This window comes from Cladophialophora carrionii, assembly GCF_000365165.1.
Source record: "Cladophialophora carrionii CBS 160.54 unplaced genomic scaffold supercont1.3, whole genome shotgun sequence".
Classification (NCBI taxonomy): Eukaryota; Fungi; Ascomycota; class Eurotiomycetes; order Chaetothyriales; family Herpotrichiellaceae; genus Cladophialophora; species Cladophialophora carrionii.
In genome coordinates this window covers 623,735-636,342 of record NW_008481828.1, presented here as the reverse complement: position 1 = coordinate 636,342, position 12,608 = coordinate 623,735, and the positions used below count along the sequence as shown (strand labels likewise).

Here is a 12,608-nt window from a genome sequence, read left to right as displayed (position 1 = left end):
TCACAGCAGAGTGAGGATTTCAGTCGACGTGCTATCAAAGAACACCTGTGGAGACCCAGTGGCTCGAAGAGATCCGGAGCAATGGCTCAGAAGGATGTCTGGCTCAGTAAGCATCAGTCGCTTGTTTTCAGTCTCAATACTGAAAGAGTCAGTTACTGGGTGTTCGTCCGGATTGGGCAAGGCGCTTGCAAAACATGCCTATGAGATGGGCTGCCCTGTAGTTGCTACAGCTCGGAGGCCCGAAACACTCTCCTACCTTCCGGATGGTGACAAGAACGTCCTCAAGCTCGGGCTAGACGTGACAGTTGCAGATCAAGTCGATCAGATCATAAAGACGGCTGTGGACCGCTTTGGCTGCCTCGATGTCGTGGTGAATAATGCCGCATATGGCTTGACAGGCGATACGGAGGTAATCCCGGATGCCGATGCGAGAGCCCAATTCGAGACCAATTTTTGGGGCCCCGTGAATGTTACGAAGGCCGTTCTCCCCGTCATGCGAGAAGTCAATCCCCCCGGAAAAGGTGGACTGGTCATGCAGATCAGTTCCGTCGGTGGAAGAGTGTGTTTCCCTGGTGGAGCGTTCTATCATGCGAGCAAATTTGCTTTGGAAGGCTTCACGGATACTGTCGCCAAAGAGATGCATCCCGATTGGAATATCAAATTCACCATCATCGAACGTGAGTCCTTCTCCCTGCCCGTTTTGTGCCAGCCGGCGCTCTTGAAGGCGAATTGTCTCCATATCAGCCATTGGATGCTGACGGCAAAGCAGTCGGTGCTGTCTTGACCAACTTTGTTCAGAACATGACCCTACCACCGAGGCATCCTGCATACGAGGACCCAGCTTGTGGTTATAACAAAATCAGGGCCTACATGACATCTATGGCGAACACTGTGCAATGGAGTGATCCCGCGGTCTGTGCAAGGGTTTTGCACGAGCTGGCTTCTAAGCGGAATGAGACCAAGCCCCCTCTACGACTTGCTCTAGGCGCTGACGCTTGGGCCGCTGTCAAGGCCGAACTTGAGAGCATCACGAGGGAGAACGAAGCGTGGAAGTCTGTTGCGGAGAGTACTTCTCATGAAGAGAATGCGAAGGCCAGAGACTTCTTGCTTGACCACCGGCAGTGATGGCCGATCCCGGGGTCTGCCGCTTTGGCACTTTGTGCGGAGGCTAACGACATCAACGTTTCTCCCAAGAAGACCTTAACCGCTGTTGTTTGCCGATCTTGCTTCACATGTGGTGTGCCTTATGGCGGCAAGGTCTTTCGGCTCACGAACTTGCGATCTAATTGCAAAACCCTGGATACTGGTGGAACCTCAACTCCAAATGACATCTGGACCGCCAATTGATGATTGCTATTTACTGATCTCCTCATCCACCCGCGTCAAGCTCCAGTAAAGCAGACTAGGATTGACCGCATTATCAGTGACCGCAAGGACGGACTCCGCGTCAATACGATCTGCTCATCCTTTTTGCGCACGTTCAGAAAGATCGGCCAAGCGCCGGGCGTTGATTCGCTTATGCGCAGTCCACGCACTGCGCCACGAGAATAGGTCTCTACGAGTACCGTGTAGGTGCCATGCTAAGCGCTGGCACTGGTAGAATCTGAAACGGATAGACACAAAGCCTGTTGGCTAGCAAAGATGCGGCTCTCGTTCGCGTGCCGCTGGCAATGCTCTGGGCTAATGCACGATACAGAGCTTGGTCGAACCGTCAACAAATCAGAGTCTTCCTTTGGTAGCTTGAGCGACCATGAATAGCATCATTTGACATGGGTGTATAGATGAGATCTGCCACTACATCATTCCCCGGCGGTACTTGTGCTGGTACAGGGATGCACAGAGTAAGAGGTATATAGAGGTATTGCCAACCTCCGACACCTGTGGATTCTCAGGCGAGGTAAAACACTTGTTTGGCCCGAACACAGGTCAACAATCCACGTTTTATAGGCATTGAAACAACCACCATGGCCTACATCACACCCCAGTTGACCAGCCCAGCGAGCACCCTATCGTCCCAGGCCAGTCAGTACCTCCCTTCAAGGGATCTCACCAACCGTGAGAAAGCTGCTCCATACACTTCCTCCTACTACCGCCAACACACCCTGTGTCCCAACCGCATCAGCGTTGATGACAGCCATCTCACGGAGGAGCAATGGAGCAGGCATGCGTTCGCTTTGGGAATACCCTCAAAGGACATCCGACGGCCTCACCCAGACGCACGAAGATTCACCCAGAGGTTGCAAAGAAAACCTAGAATGAGCGACCGGCAGGTAGCCGAGTTGCTGCTGCCTTTGATCCAGTCTGCCACCCAATCTTCCAAGAAGCTCCAGGTCAAGACCGACGCGGCATTTCACACTGATGCCGTGCCAAACGGTAACCCAGTTGGCCGGCTTTCAAGTCAGAATGCCGCCTGGAGCATGCCTCTTCCGGTGCCTAGGCCCAATATCACCGTCGGCTTCAGCTCGAAAAATTTCACAGAGCACGAACTCGAGCTCCAGGATGGGATCATCTCGAATGCGTATGGGGAGCCATGCAATCTGGCACATATCTCGCAGCCTATTGTCGGAAACAACACACTGCTCTGGCCCTTTTTCACAGTCGAAGTCCAGAGCAGCTCTTTAGAAGCCGCCCAAAATGCCGCGGCCGGATCAGCCTCAACTTGTAACAATGCACTCGCTCTCCTCGCCGAAGCAGCACAGGAGCCATTCATACGACGCCATGGGAGGAACCTCTTTTGGGAATCCCAGAGAGCAGTGCAGAGCTTCTCTCTCTCGATCCACAACGACTCAGAAGGCAACGGCAAGGTCGCAACACTAAATTTGCATACATCCCACGGTGGGGTGTCGCATAGATGCGCACCAATCCGATCCTACTCCCTTTGCAACGAGGACGATGTGGAATGCCTCTTCTCGAGACTGAGCAGTATCTTTGTCTGGGCAGAGAACTGTCACCTGCAACAGATCGTTACACTCCTTGCTAATCTCGATGCCCTGGTGCAGCTGGATTCAGGCAGAGAACATCTGTCCGATGGCTTTCCGAACGCGGACCTGGACGGAGCGACGGGATTCGACGGGAGTCTGACTCCAGGCCGGAGCAAGTTAGGGGCCATAAAGACCGTGCTGGCCCAAGTCAGTCCGAGGTGGATTCGCATATCATAAGAGAAGCAAAAGCCCGGTAAAATCTCAGCCTCAGCTATTGGTCATTAGTAATTCGGAGGTCAGTGTGAGGGAACAGAAAAGCAAACAACCAAAACGCGCTGTACATAGCATTACGAGATCACGATGAATGAAAACAATGGTAATCGTTACTTAAGGAGATCTCTTCCCCCCTCGCTGGCTTCCTCTCACTTGTGGGAGCTGAGAATGTCGCCACAGCCAAGGCTCGTCGGGTTGAGATTAAGCTGCAGCAAGGAAGAGCATGAGCCTCGCAGCAGAGGAGGGCGGTAGCTCGTAGTATCTTCGGTGATTGCCTCTGGGAATGCCTTGACAGTTCATTCGGAAAGGAGGCAAAAGGAAGAATGATAGCTCGTGCAGTGCTAATCAAGAGCGGGTCTGCGCTGTGTTGTGATTGGCGGTCTTGCCGCTACCCCAAGCGTAGCTAGCCCAATTTGGGTTGGTCACAAACGCCATTATTCCCGTCCACGCTTCTCATTCACTTCTCTGCCTCTCTTCATTTTGACTTCGTCGAAGCGCTCATGCGGCTGCTGATCCTGGGCAAGCGAAGTCTCGCCGCCCGCCTAACTCTTCAAGGCGTCCAGCTCTCTCCACGTCTACACCCAAAAGTCACGTCTGCTCGTTCCTCGAACCGCGCAGACCGCCGCAAGCGCGGAGTTTATCCCCAGCCTGTCTCTCCATCTACATTTTGAGTATAACAGCAGCCAACAATCCCAGACCTTGCCCGTTCTGTCATGATGAAACACTGCTGCTGGCGTGGACTCAGGGTTAGCTACCTGACAAGATTCTTAGCCTCTCATTCGACCAACCGATGAGCTTCACTATGTGACTGCGCCTTACATACAAGCATCCAGACTTGTATACTCAAGCACAGCGATGCGATTGGAACCGTGGATGGAGCAGACGCGCTCCCTGGCAAGGGTTTCCGCAAAGCTATGTCCAGTGGCGGCAACCCATACAGCGCCGAACACCTATTTCGAATCGTCATTGATCTTATCAGCCTTTCGGGCGGTACCGAAATATCACGGGGGTGAGCATAGCTAGCATACAGCAAGTGGAATGCGCCCCTACTAAACGCCCCATCTATCCTCGTGAAGGCTGTCCTATATTGGAATTCAATCTTTCTCTCAAGCATTTGCCCATCTATTCTTTGCTCCCCTTCGTCCCGCTCACATTCCTTCTTTACATTGTCAGAATCGTTGCGGAGGATTCAGTAACCACACTAGAATCTGCACCGAGCGCGGCTTACCCACTCAAATCGGATGGTCGTGACGCTACTGTGTCTGTATAGCTGACAAACTGTGTGAAGGCTATACTGCAAAACGCTGAGAGACAAGTACTTCGAGGTTGGCACAAAGCTTCGCGTCTGTGGACGATGTCTTCTTCCAGCAGATCCTCAACGCCCTCGTTATCTTCCGATGATTCAGATCAACCGTCAGCAACATCCTATGACGGCAGTCACCTGTCCTGGCGAGCTTTCCGGCGAGAGGTGTTAGCAACCCATCAGATCCGCTTTCTTGACAGCGCACCAAAGGACCGTATTCCATCATCTTTCCTCCAGATATTCGAAGCTGCAAATGAAGACTCGTTTCGATTTGACGAACAGAAAACATGCTTTTGGAATCAAGTCGCTACAGGCCGAGGGTTCGGATCTTCACCGATATTTCCACCAAATCTGCTGCCGCCCCTTACAACCGAGCTGCTCTCCCGCTGTATGGTGCCGGCGTTCAGCAGTCGTGAAGCTCTACCGGAAAGAGCAGTCAATCACACCGGGCCGATGTACGATCTTTCCATACCACATCCTAGCTTAGTTTGTGGGTTTTCGGCAGCTGCGTTCTCCAGCAGGGAATTATCACTTATCCCACAGTCGCTTCAACCAACCGGAACGATGGTCCACTGGGACAGCGGCTTTTTAAACCCAGGGGCAGCGAGCTACTGCCCCTTCCTGACATTCGAACGTGCCTATGGCAACAAAGAACACAGAGTGGAGTCGGCAAACAATCAATGCGGCATCACCGGTTCTTATTGCGTTCGGGCATTGCAAATGCTCTATGCCAGAGCATCGCGGGAATCAAGTGCTCGTCAGGTCCCTGAGCCACCAGTTTCATTTTCTTGCACCATTGATAACAGCTTCGCGTTGATCAACCTACATTGGCTTGATCTGACACAGGGCCAAACGTATTACATGGCCCCTCTCTGCCAGTTCGATCTGAGCAAGGATGTACATTTCAACAAGTTTATGATCTGGACACAAGCAATTGGGGATTGGGCTCTGGCTTATATGTTGCCCATGTTGAAGGACGCGCTGGAGAGGCTTTCAAGGTGCACCTCACCAGTAACGCCTGCCCCTTTCTTTCCCATCCACCGAGCCAGCGCGATGCAACAGACAAGGCTTCGTCTCGATACAGGCCCTGCCATCAACAAAGACGAGCTCCTCATATCGTCGCTCAAGGCGACCTTCGAGAACATTCCTTGGCGATTCGAGGACAATCCAGACTCTGGTCTTTCTTCATCCACCGCATCTTGGGGTTCTCCGATGGTGGCGGATTTCACCTTTTCCAACCTCAGCTATCCGGCAGTCCATCCACCGAGAAGCAATGCCTGCGTGAGTGCTCCTAACTCTTCTGTCGTCGCTCGCAGGCGAATCGCTAGAGCGGATGCCCCGGGAAGCGCAATGGCGGCGTCACCCGCATACTTGCAGGACCAGGAGACAATATGGCAGAGACGATTCAACGACGCCATGGACGAGATCAAGGGTCTTCGGACTCAGTTGCAGGCATTCCAGAGGGAAGTGGAAGGCCTGAAGGCCTCCATTCGTGTGGAGGCGACCTCGAATGCCAGCTGTGATTCGTACGCAGACGGTTTGCGAAGTTGTGGAAATGCGACAATTGATCACACGCCAATAACTCCCAAAGCGCCGATCCCGGTCACATCCTTGGGGGCGGAGCCTCTCTCGAAATCACCCATCATAGTATCATCAGCCCTGCCTTTGTGGCGATGCGCTACAATTGCCTTCTTGGGGCATTTTGTGGCCGAATTCGCCCAGAATCGTCATCTAAGGATGCTGGCGTATGGTTGCACAACTAGTGCATGTTGCTTGGCCTTGATGGTACCACGGCCTGCAGGAATCTCGTTTGTGAAAGAGTTGGCGAAGATGAAGGTGGTGCTGTTGGGGATCGGAAAGCAGCAATGACAAGCAATTTACCAACCACAGTTTAAAGCTTTCAGCGTCGGTGTTGGTGGCGTTCAATCCAGTTGGGTGGCGGAGGTGCTGGGTTCAGTATGCGGTCCCGGCTACTTAACACATCTCAGTTTCTATGTACTGTCTCATTGCTTCATCCTGGCTTCGTGGGAGACCTTTACGTTGCGAATACAAAGATCTTTTGCGGGTTACTATATGGTGCTGTCTTCTTACCTTCAACTGAGAGCATGCTCGACATGGGCTCCTCCCCGAGTCACAAAGTATAAGGTGCACGACCCGCACAATCCTTTCCAATATGAAGACAAGGCTGTCGTATTCCGTACCTCGGCAAAGCTTCTCTCCGGTCCACGTGATAATGCGGCAAGGCTGTGAATCTGCGATTTGTAGTCGTGATGAGAACTTCGGACCAGACTGACATCTTTCAGCACGCTGCTTTCAGGGACGCACAGCCTCGCCGACACTTCCCCAGCACGGCACATGTTGAACTTCGACAACCCCAGTATCTCATGTAGGCCTCTAATCTGTGCACCCTCGAATCCGAACATATCAGACCGGCATGCGCAGCGCTGGGATTCGGTCGAAATTGGTCCGCGAAATTCGAGCTAGAAGTCGAAGGAAGCACAGCTCAGCAAGCTGCGGTGTACAAGTATTCTCACTTTCCTCGTTTCTCGACATCTTCCTTCTCCGTCTCTTTCACTTCATAGAACCAGCCTGGTACTTTGATGCAACTCGGTCCCTGAATTCAGTCATACTGGCACCCTTGCTTGTCTCCCCTTGACAAGTGTTCAGCTCAAAAGAACCCAATCCCTTCCTCAGATCTTCTTCTTGACCATGTCGTCGACCTCTCCGCCAGCCATTACATCAGCCCTTATCCCCAGCATTGGCGCCATCAGTCAGCAAGCTAGGATGACACTCTATACAAACCATGGCTGCGGGTGGTCCCATCGCGTCCACATAGTGCTTAAAGAGCTGGGACTGGATTATGAGGAGGTGCTCATAGACATGGACGTGCCAAGGCCGGCTTGGTTTCTCAAGTTGAATCCGGTGAGTCAGGACAAAAGGTTGCATGTCCCACAGCAGGGTAGTTGTCTTCAATCTTTGCATGCTGAGACGTTGTCATCCTTTGCGGGTCGGGCTGTGATGCCACCGAGTATACTCTCCTTGTCCATGTTCCTTTGCCCAAATGTCCAAACCAATCTGGCCATGGGGTTTCGCACTCTTCTAGGAGATATTCTTACATGCTGATGCGGCAATGAAGTCTTCCGATAACACTGCTAACGCTAAGACGCAGCGTGGCTTAGTGCCTGTCTTTCAGTACACTCCAATCGGATCGAATCAACAATTCACCCTCGTAGAGTCCGCACAAATCGTGTCATTCCTCACGGATCTTTATCCATCGCACATCCTTCCAGTTCTTCCGTCTGGTCGAGAGTCGTGGGGAACATGCTCTCGAGCAGATACAGCATATATGCGTTACCGAATGTCTTTGTTTGTGGATACCTACTTCACCAAGATTAATCCACTCATGTTCAAACTCGTTGGCGCCGATCCGGGAGAGCCACAAGAAAAGATCGTGGACGACATTCTCAGCCGTTTGAGCGAAGAGATTGAGCCGCTGCTGTCAGGCGCCGACATGGATGGGAAAGGGCCATACTTTGCAGGAAGTAAGAGTTTGACGTTTGTCGAGGTATGTGCTGTGATATTGCTCTCTCACATCTACCCTCCAAGAATGCAGACTCACTCCGGAAAGGTCATGACAACACCTTTTGTCCTTCGGATGATCGACTTCTGCAACGACGTTATCTTCCCATCTCGCCTTGCCACAGCTATGCTGGATACCAACCCCTCGACATCGAACATACCACGGTTTGCCAAGTGGGCGAAGTTGTGTACCCAGCATCCCAGTGTCACGTGTACTTGGGACAAGGAGTATTTGCTTCCAAGAATAGTGGAACGGTTGCCGGCCGCGAAGAGGAAGTATGCTCCAGCAAAGGAGTGAGTGACACGTAGGAGATTTGTTGCTACCGTGTGTACCTGGAAATACTGTGAGCAATTATCAGGACCTTCACTGCGCGGTAGGAACCGCACTTGATAGTAGTTGATTGACCTGCATGTATTGCTAACCCTATGCATAACGACTCAACGCTTAGAGAAGGAAGAGAAGCTTCCCCCACCGGGTTCGGGTCAGAGGAAGTTCATATGGCTTTCTCTACATGTGTGTAGGGGTGAGCGAAAAGTAAATAACCACTACTCTCCAAGCTCCTCACGCCTCCTTCAGCTCCATTTAGTGTCTCACCAGATTCGTGTGGCAGACCCAAGTCGTGGTAAGGACAAGTCTGTGACAGCAATATCCTCTCAAATGCTGGGATTGTTTCTGCAAAGCCAGAGCGAGGTCAATGCGTGATCAGTGTCAAGCCGGTAACATGATGCACCTCGTGTGCGAATAAACGCACTCAGCACCGTCAATTCATTGTCCCTGGTCTTCCACACAAAGCCATCTCAGCAGCCTTTGTTTCAAATGGGCCTCGACCTTTAAAATTGCCTGCGCTGAACAAAGAGCGTCTCATTCATCGTACCACACAAAGAAAGCTCGTGCTCGATTTCAAGAATCTACCTCCCTACTACTAGTCTCAATTCCCTCGCCACACTTTCATATCAAAATCAAGTCAAGCCGAAATCAAGTCAAGCCGAAATCCAGACAACCCAAGTTTCATCCACAATAAACAACAGTCTCCACGAACGAACAAATACCCCATTCCATTTCTCACACAATGCGCACATCCATCCTCTTAACCCTCCCACTCATCCATTTCGCCGCCCAAGCAGCGGCCCTTCCACAACTAGCCTACCTCGCCCGCGGCAAATGTGCCACCCCAGGCCAATTCATCTGCGTGTCGCCGACGACGTACGCCCTCTGCGACGCCTCGCTCAGGGGCATCATCCAGCCCCTCGCGGCCGGTGACTCGCGCTGTGCGACTGTATCGGGTGCTCCGCTGCTCGCGGTCGTGCCTCCCAGCGCAAATGCCGGTACTGGCACTGGCACTGGCACTGGAACCGTGAATCCGGTCGTGCCCACGACCTGTCCGGGGTGTACCCCTTCAAGCCATGGGAGTACGCATGGAGGAGCACAGCCTGCGGCTTGAATGAGCAGCACAGTCTGGGGCGTGATTGAGGTGGTGAGCGGTATAAGTAGTGAGCGGTATAGGTTAGTGAGCTCATTGTGGAAATACGAGGGCGAGCGCGGCAGTCTCGTAGGGTGTGAAGCGTTCAGATCCCCGTAGTTTACGTGAACATCCTGCATGCAGTATGTCCTTGACTTGTTGAGATCACGATTGTGGTAAGACCCTTTCTCTCTTGGCGTAAGAATCACAAGTGTTTTGTGCTTGGGCCTTCTCGGTGATTCTCACGAGCCTGATCAATGTCGGGCGCTAAGTCTGGGGTCTAGAGTCTGCGGGTTGGATATGAATGAACTGGTAGAGGTGGTCCGTCACGGCACATCGCATCATCTTGCATCACGTCACAGTGGCTGGTTAGTGGAAGGATATCGACTGATATTTCCAACTCAGTTTGTAGGTATCATGCAGTAGGTACGTAGATAGGGTGTTGGCGCGCGAATAATCACAAGCCTATAATGTACTCAGACATGCGTAGTGCAGTGTCCTCTGAAGGGTGACACTGAAGCGTGTGAAAGGATAGGACGAAGATATCACACGTTGTCCGCTGCCGTCGGTCATCTGGATTGAGCCTCGTCAAAACCATCGATAAGCCTTTTCTTCGTTGGCCGCCTGATCTACGTGCAACTGCGCCATGGGACCATGGGACCACGCCCGGGTATAACATCATCGGGAATCTCACAACAATGATTCTGAAATATCAAACGCACCGACCACACAGACATAGCACAGACGATACCAGTCATCCCTGTCCAGCAGATCCGCAGGAGCTCCATACCGGCGCCGCAGTTGACAAGCAGGGAACCCAGATGAGAAGAGATTATTTGCGGTAAATCGGTTTCCGACCCAACTCATGGACATATCGGTTGAGATGGTTCTGGACCTCCTCCCCCCTGGTGTGTACTTGGGCACATGCAGCGTACCGGAACATCAATCAATACTGGCGGGGATTTGGTTTACTTCTCAGACAGGTGTCCTTCGCAGGCCGGTGCCATTGCTCAGACGCGGAAATCCCTTCGAATCGGTCAACTCTTCCCCTTTAGAGCACAATGTGACCCGAAAATGAATGGGCTCCGAACTGGATGGTTATCAAATCTCTCCATGAGCTATACATCTTGCGTCGTACTTCCACCAACGGGGAGACCTTCGAAGGCAGTCTAGATCTGATGATGCGGCTACCATTCCTGCACCGATTTCCCAACACCGGCCCCGATATATCCCTGGCTGCAGAGATCCCACTGTGGGCTGAATACAGAACAGAGTCGTCCTCGTCCGCGAGCATCCCTGCTGCATGCTGGAGACAGATTGCTGGCGCTACGGGCACAAAATCATCCTGTCCTGTTCAGTATCCATACATCCTGCATCCAACTTGATGGGCGCAGCCCAGAACAATGCAACACTGGGCACGTGAGGAATTGCCAACCACCCTGGCTGGCGGCTCAATCTCCGGTCGTCTATGGACCCGAAATTGTCGTATGATCGAGTCCACGATCGATCCAAAAAAGCCCGCCCCACCAACTAAGGGTGTGGTAGTATCAGGACCTCCGCTGCGCGGTAGGCACTGATGGTTAACGCAGCTGAATGCTTTTGTATCTGGTGGTCCTATTGACAACGACTCAACGCTTAAAGAAAGAAGGAAGAGCCTCCCTCTCACGATCCGGGTGAGAGGAGCTCTTAAGTCTTTCCCCTCTCTTAGTGTCACGTGAGCCTAGCATGAGGCGGTAATAACCGATAGCTACCGGCTCATGCCTCTCCTACTTTCTAGCCACCCAATTCGGGTGGGGGATCATAGCACTTACGTAGAAGTGCTATATCCCCTTTCCTACTGTTGTATCCTGCCACCTTCTCCCGTACTATTCCCCAGTACCATTGGGTTCGTGACAGGTAGTCGCCTTGGGCACGAGGCATCGTACATGTGCTTGCACATGCTCTTGCTGCGAGCAAGCCAACAAGAGCTTGCACAAGCCCCTGCCGCGAGGCATCGTACATGTGCTTGCACATGCTCTTGCTGCGAGCCACGCCCTGAAGTTGTATCGCAAGGCATCGAACACCCGATACGTCTCGACCAGGTTCGATAAGACCTGCTGGCGGCAGGAGCACTGCACGATGCAGTACGAGAAATAGCTCGTAAGGGAGTTTTCTTTTTAAATCAACTAGTGATGAGATCCTCTATAATCCAAGGAAATCATCACCAGCAACCCCCGTCGGAGGCACTGTCGCATCCGACAGCCTGCCCTGGAGACAACGCTGCTCGTCGCTGTGACCGTTGTGAGTTCGGTTACGGTCCCTGCGGCATTGACAAGAGTGGTGAAATGTCGACATTTCTTCCTGCGCACATCCCCACTGTGGACCGTGACTAGCGTCCGACAAAAAAATGCGTCGTGGCGATGAGCATGATGAAGCTCAAGGATATCGCCCAAAGGGGCTTGTCGGTGTCATGGCTCGAGTCGACATACCCACGGGGGAGGTATTTGAAGGTAACAACTGGTGATGTGATCCTCTAGGAGCTCTGGGACTGACAACATCGCAACTCTCGTAGCAATGGCAGTTAGCCTTTGAGAGTACTGGGCTGTCAGGACGCCTCAGCGCTCTCGGCAAGTACGACCAGCGTCCGTCCTCGACCATCGTACAACGCGAAGGCGGAGACCGAGACAGGACGGCTCGTCCAAGTCATCTGACCACATCGGGGCACCGCTCCCAGTTGTACTCTTCGCCACTGGTGTCCATCGTGTTTGACGGAAGAAATGTGATCAACTGGTGATGAGATCCTTGGTGAGTGTGACACGGGAAGTTTGTTGAGCTGAATCCCTGCTGATATGTAGCATAAGTGACAGTGCGGGTTCCAGCCCCTTGACCCAGAGTATCATTGTCCTGGATTGTCATGAAGCACAGCCTCTCCACATTGTCCAGATTGTACCACAATGCATGGTAAACGTTTTCAGATTCGCCTCACCGACCAAGAGTCTAGGAACGAGGGTATGGCGTGATCGGGAAGCAGCGATGGCTGCTGGTAGTGAATCTGTCCCCTGACCACCTTCAGTGGAGCAGATGTTGTTCCCA

At 52.5% G+C, this 12,608-nt stretch overlaps 4 protein-coding genes across 4 annotated transcripts; all 4 read left to right on the top strand.

Annotated features, from left to right (window-relative positions):
- Nucleotides 1-81: 81 nt before the first annotated feature.
- Nucleotides 82-1,125, top strand: G647_03613 (uncharacterized protein; the record flags this gene model as incomplete). The annotated part of the gene is made up of 3 exons (XM_008727958.1): nt 82-106; nt 132-677; nt 770-1,125. 3 exons carry the CDS (start codon nt 82-84, stop codon nt 1,123-1,125), a joined length of 927 nt encoding a protein of 308 aa, XP_008726180.1.
- Nucleotides 1,126-1,964: 839 nt separating this feature from the next.
- On the top strand, nt 1,965-3,158 carry G647_03612 (uncharacterized protein; the record flags this gene model as incomplete). The annotated part of the gene is made up of 1 exon (XM_008727957.1): nt 1,965-3,158. One exon carries the CDS (start codon nt 1,965-1,967, stop codon nt 3,156-3,158), a length of 1,194 nt encoding a protein of 397 aa, XP_008726179.1.
- A 1,390-nt stretch (nt 3,159-4,548) lies between these two features.
- G647_03611 (uncharacterized protein) lies at nt 4,549-6,366 on the top strand (the record flags this gene model as incomplete). Its single annotated transcript, XM_008727956.1, has 1 exon — nt 4,549-6,366. One exon carries the CDS (start codon nt 4,549-4,551, stop codon nt 6,364-6,366), a length of 1,818 nt encoding a protein of 605 aa, XP_008726178.1.
- Nucleotides 6,367-7,281: 915 nt separating this feature from the next.
- On the top strand, nt 7,282-8,374 carry G647_03610 (uncharacterized protein; the record flags this gene model as incomplete). Its single annotated transcript, XM_008727955.1, has 3 exons — nt 7,282-7,419; nt 7,667-8,062; nt 8,126-8,374. 3 exons carry the CDS (start codon nt 7,282-7,284, stop codon nt 8,372-8,374), a joined length of 783 nt encoding a protein of 260 aa, XP_008726177.1.
- Nucleotides 8,375-12,608: the final 4,234 nt, after the last annotated feature.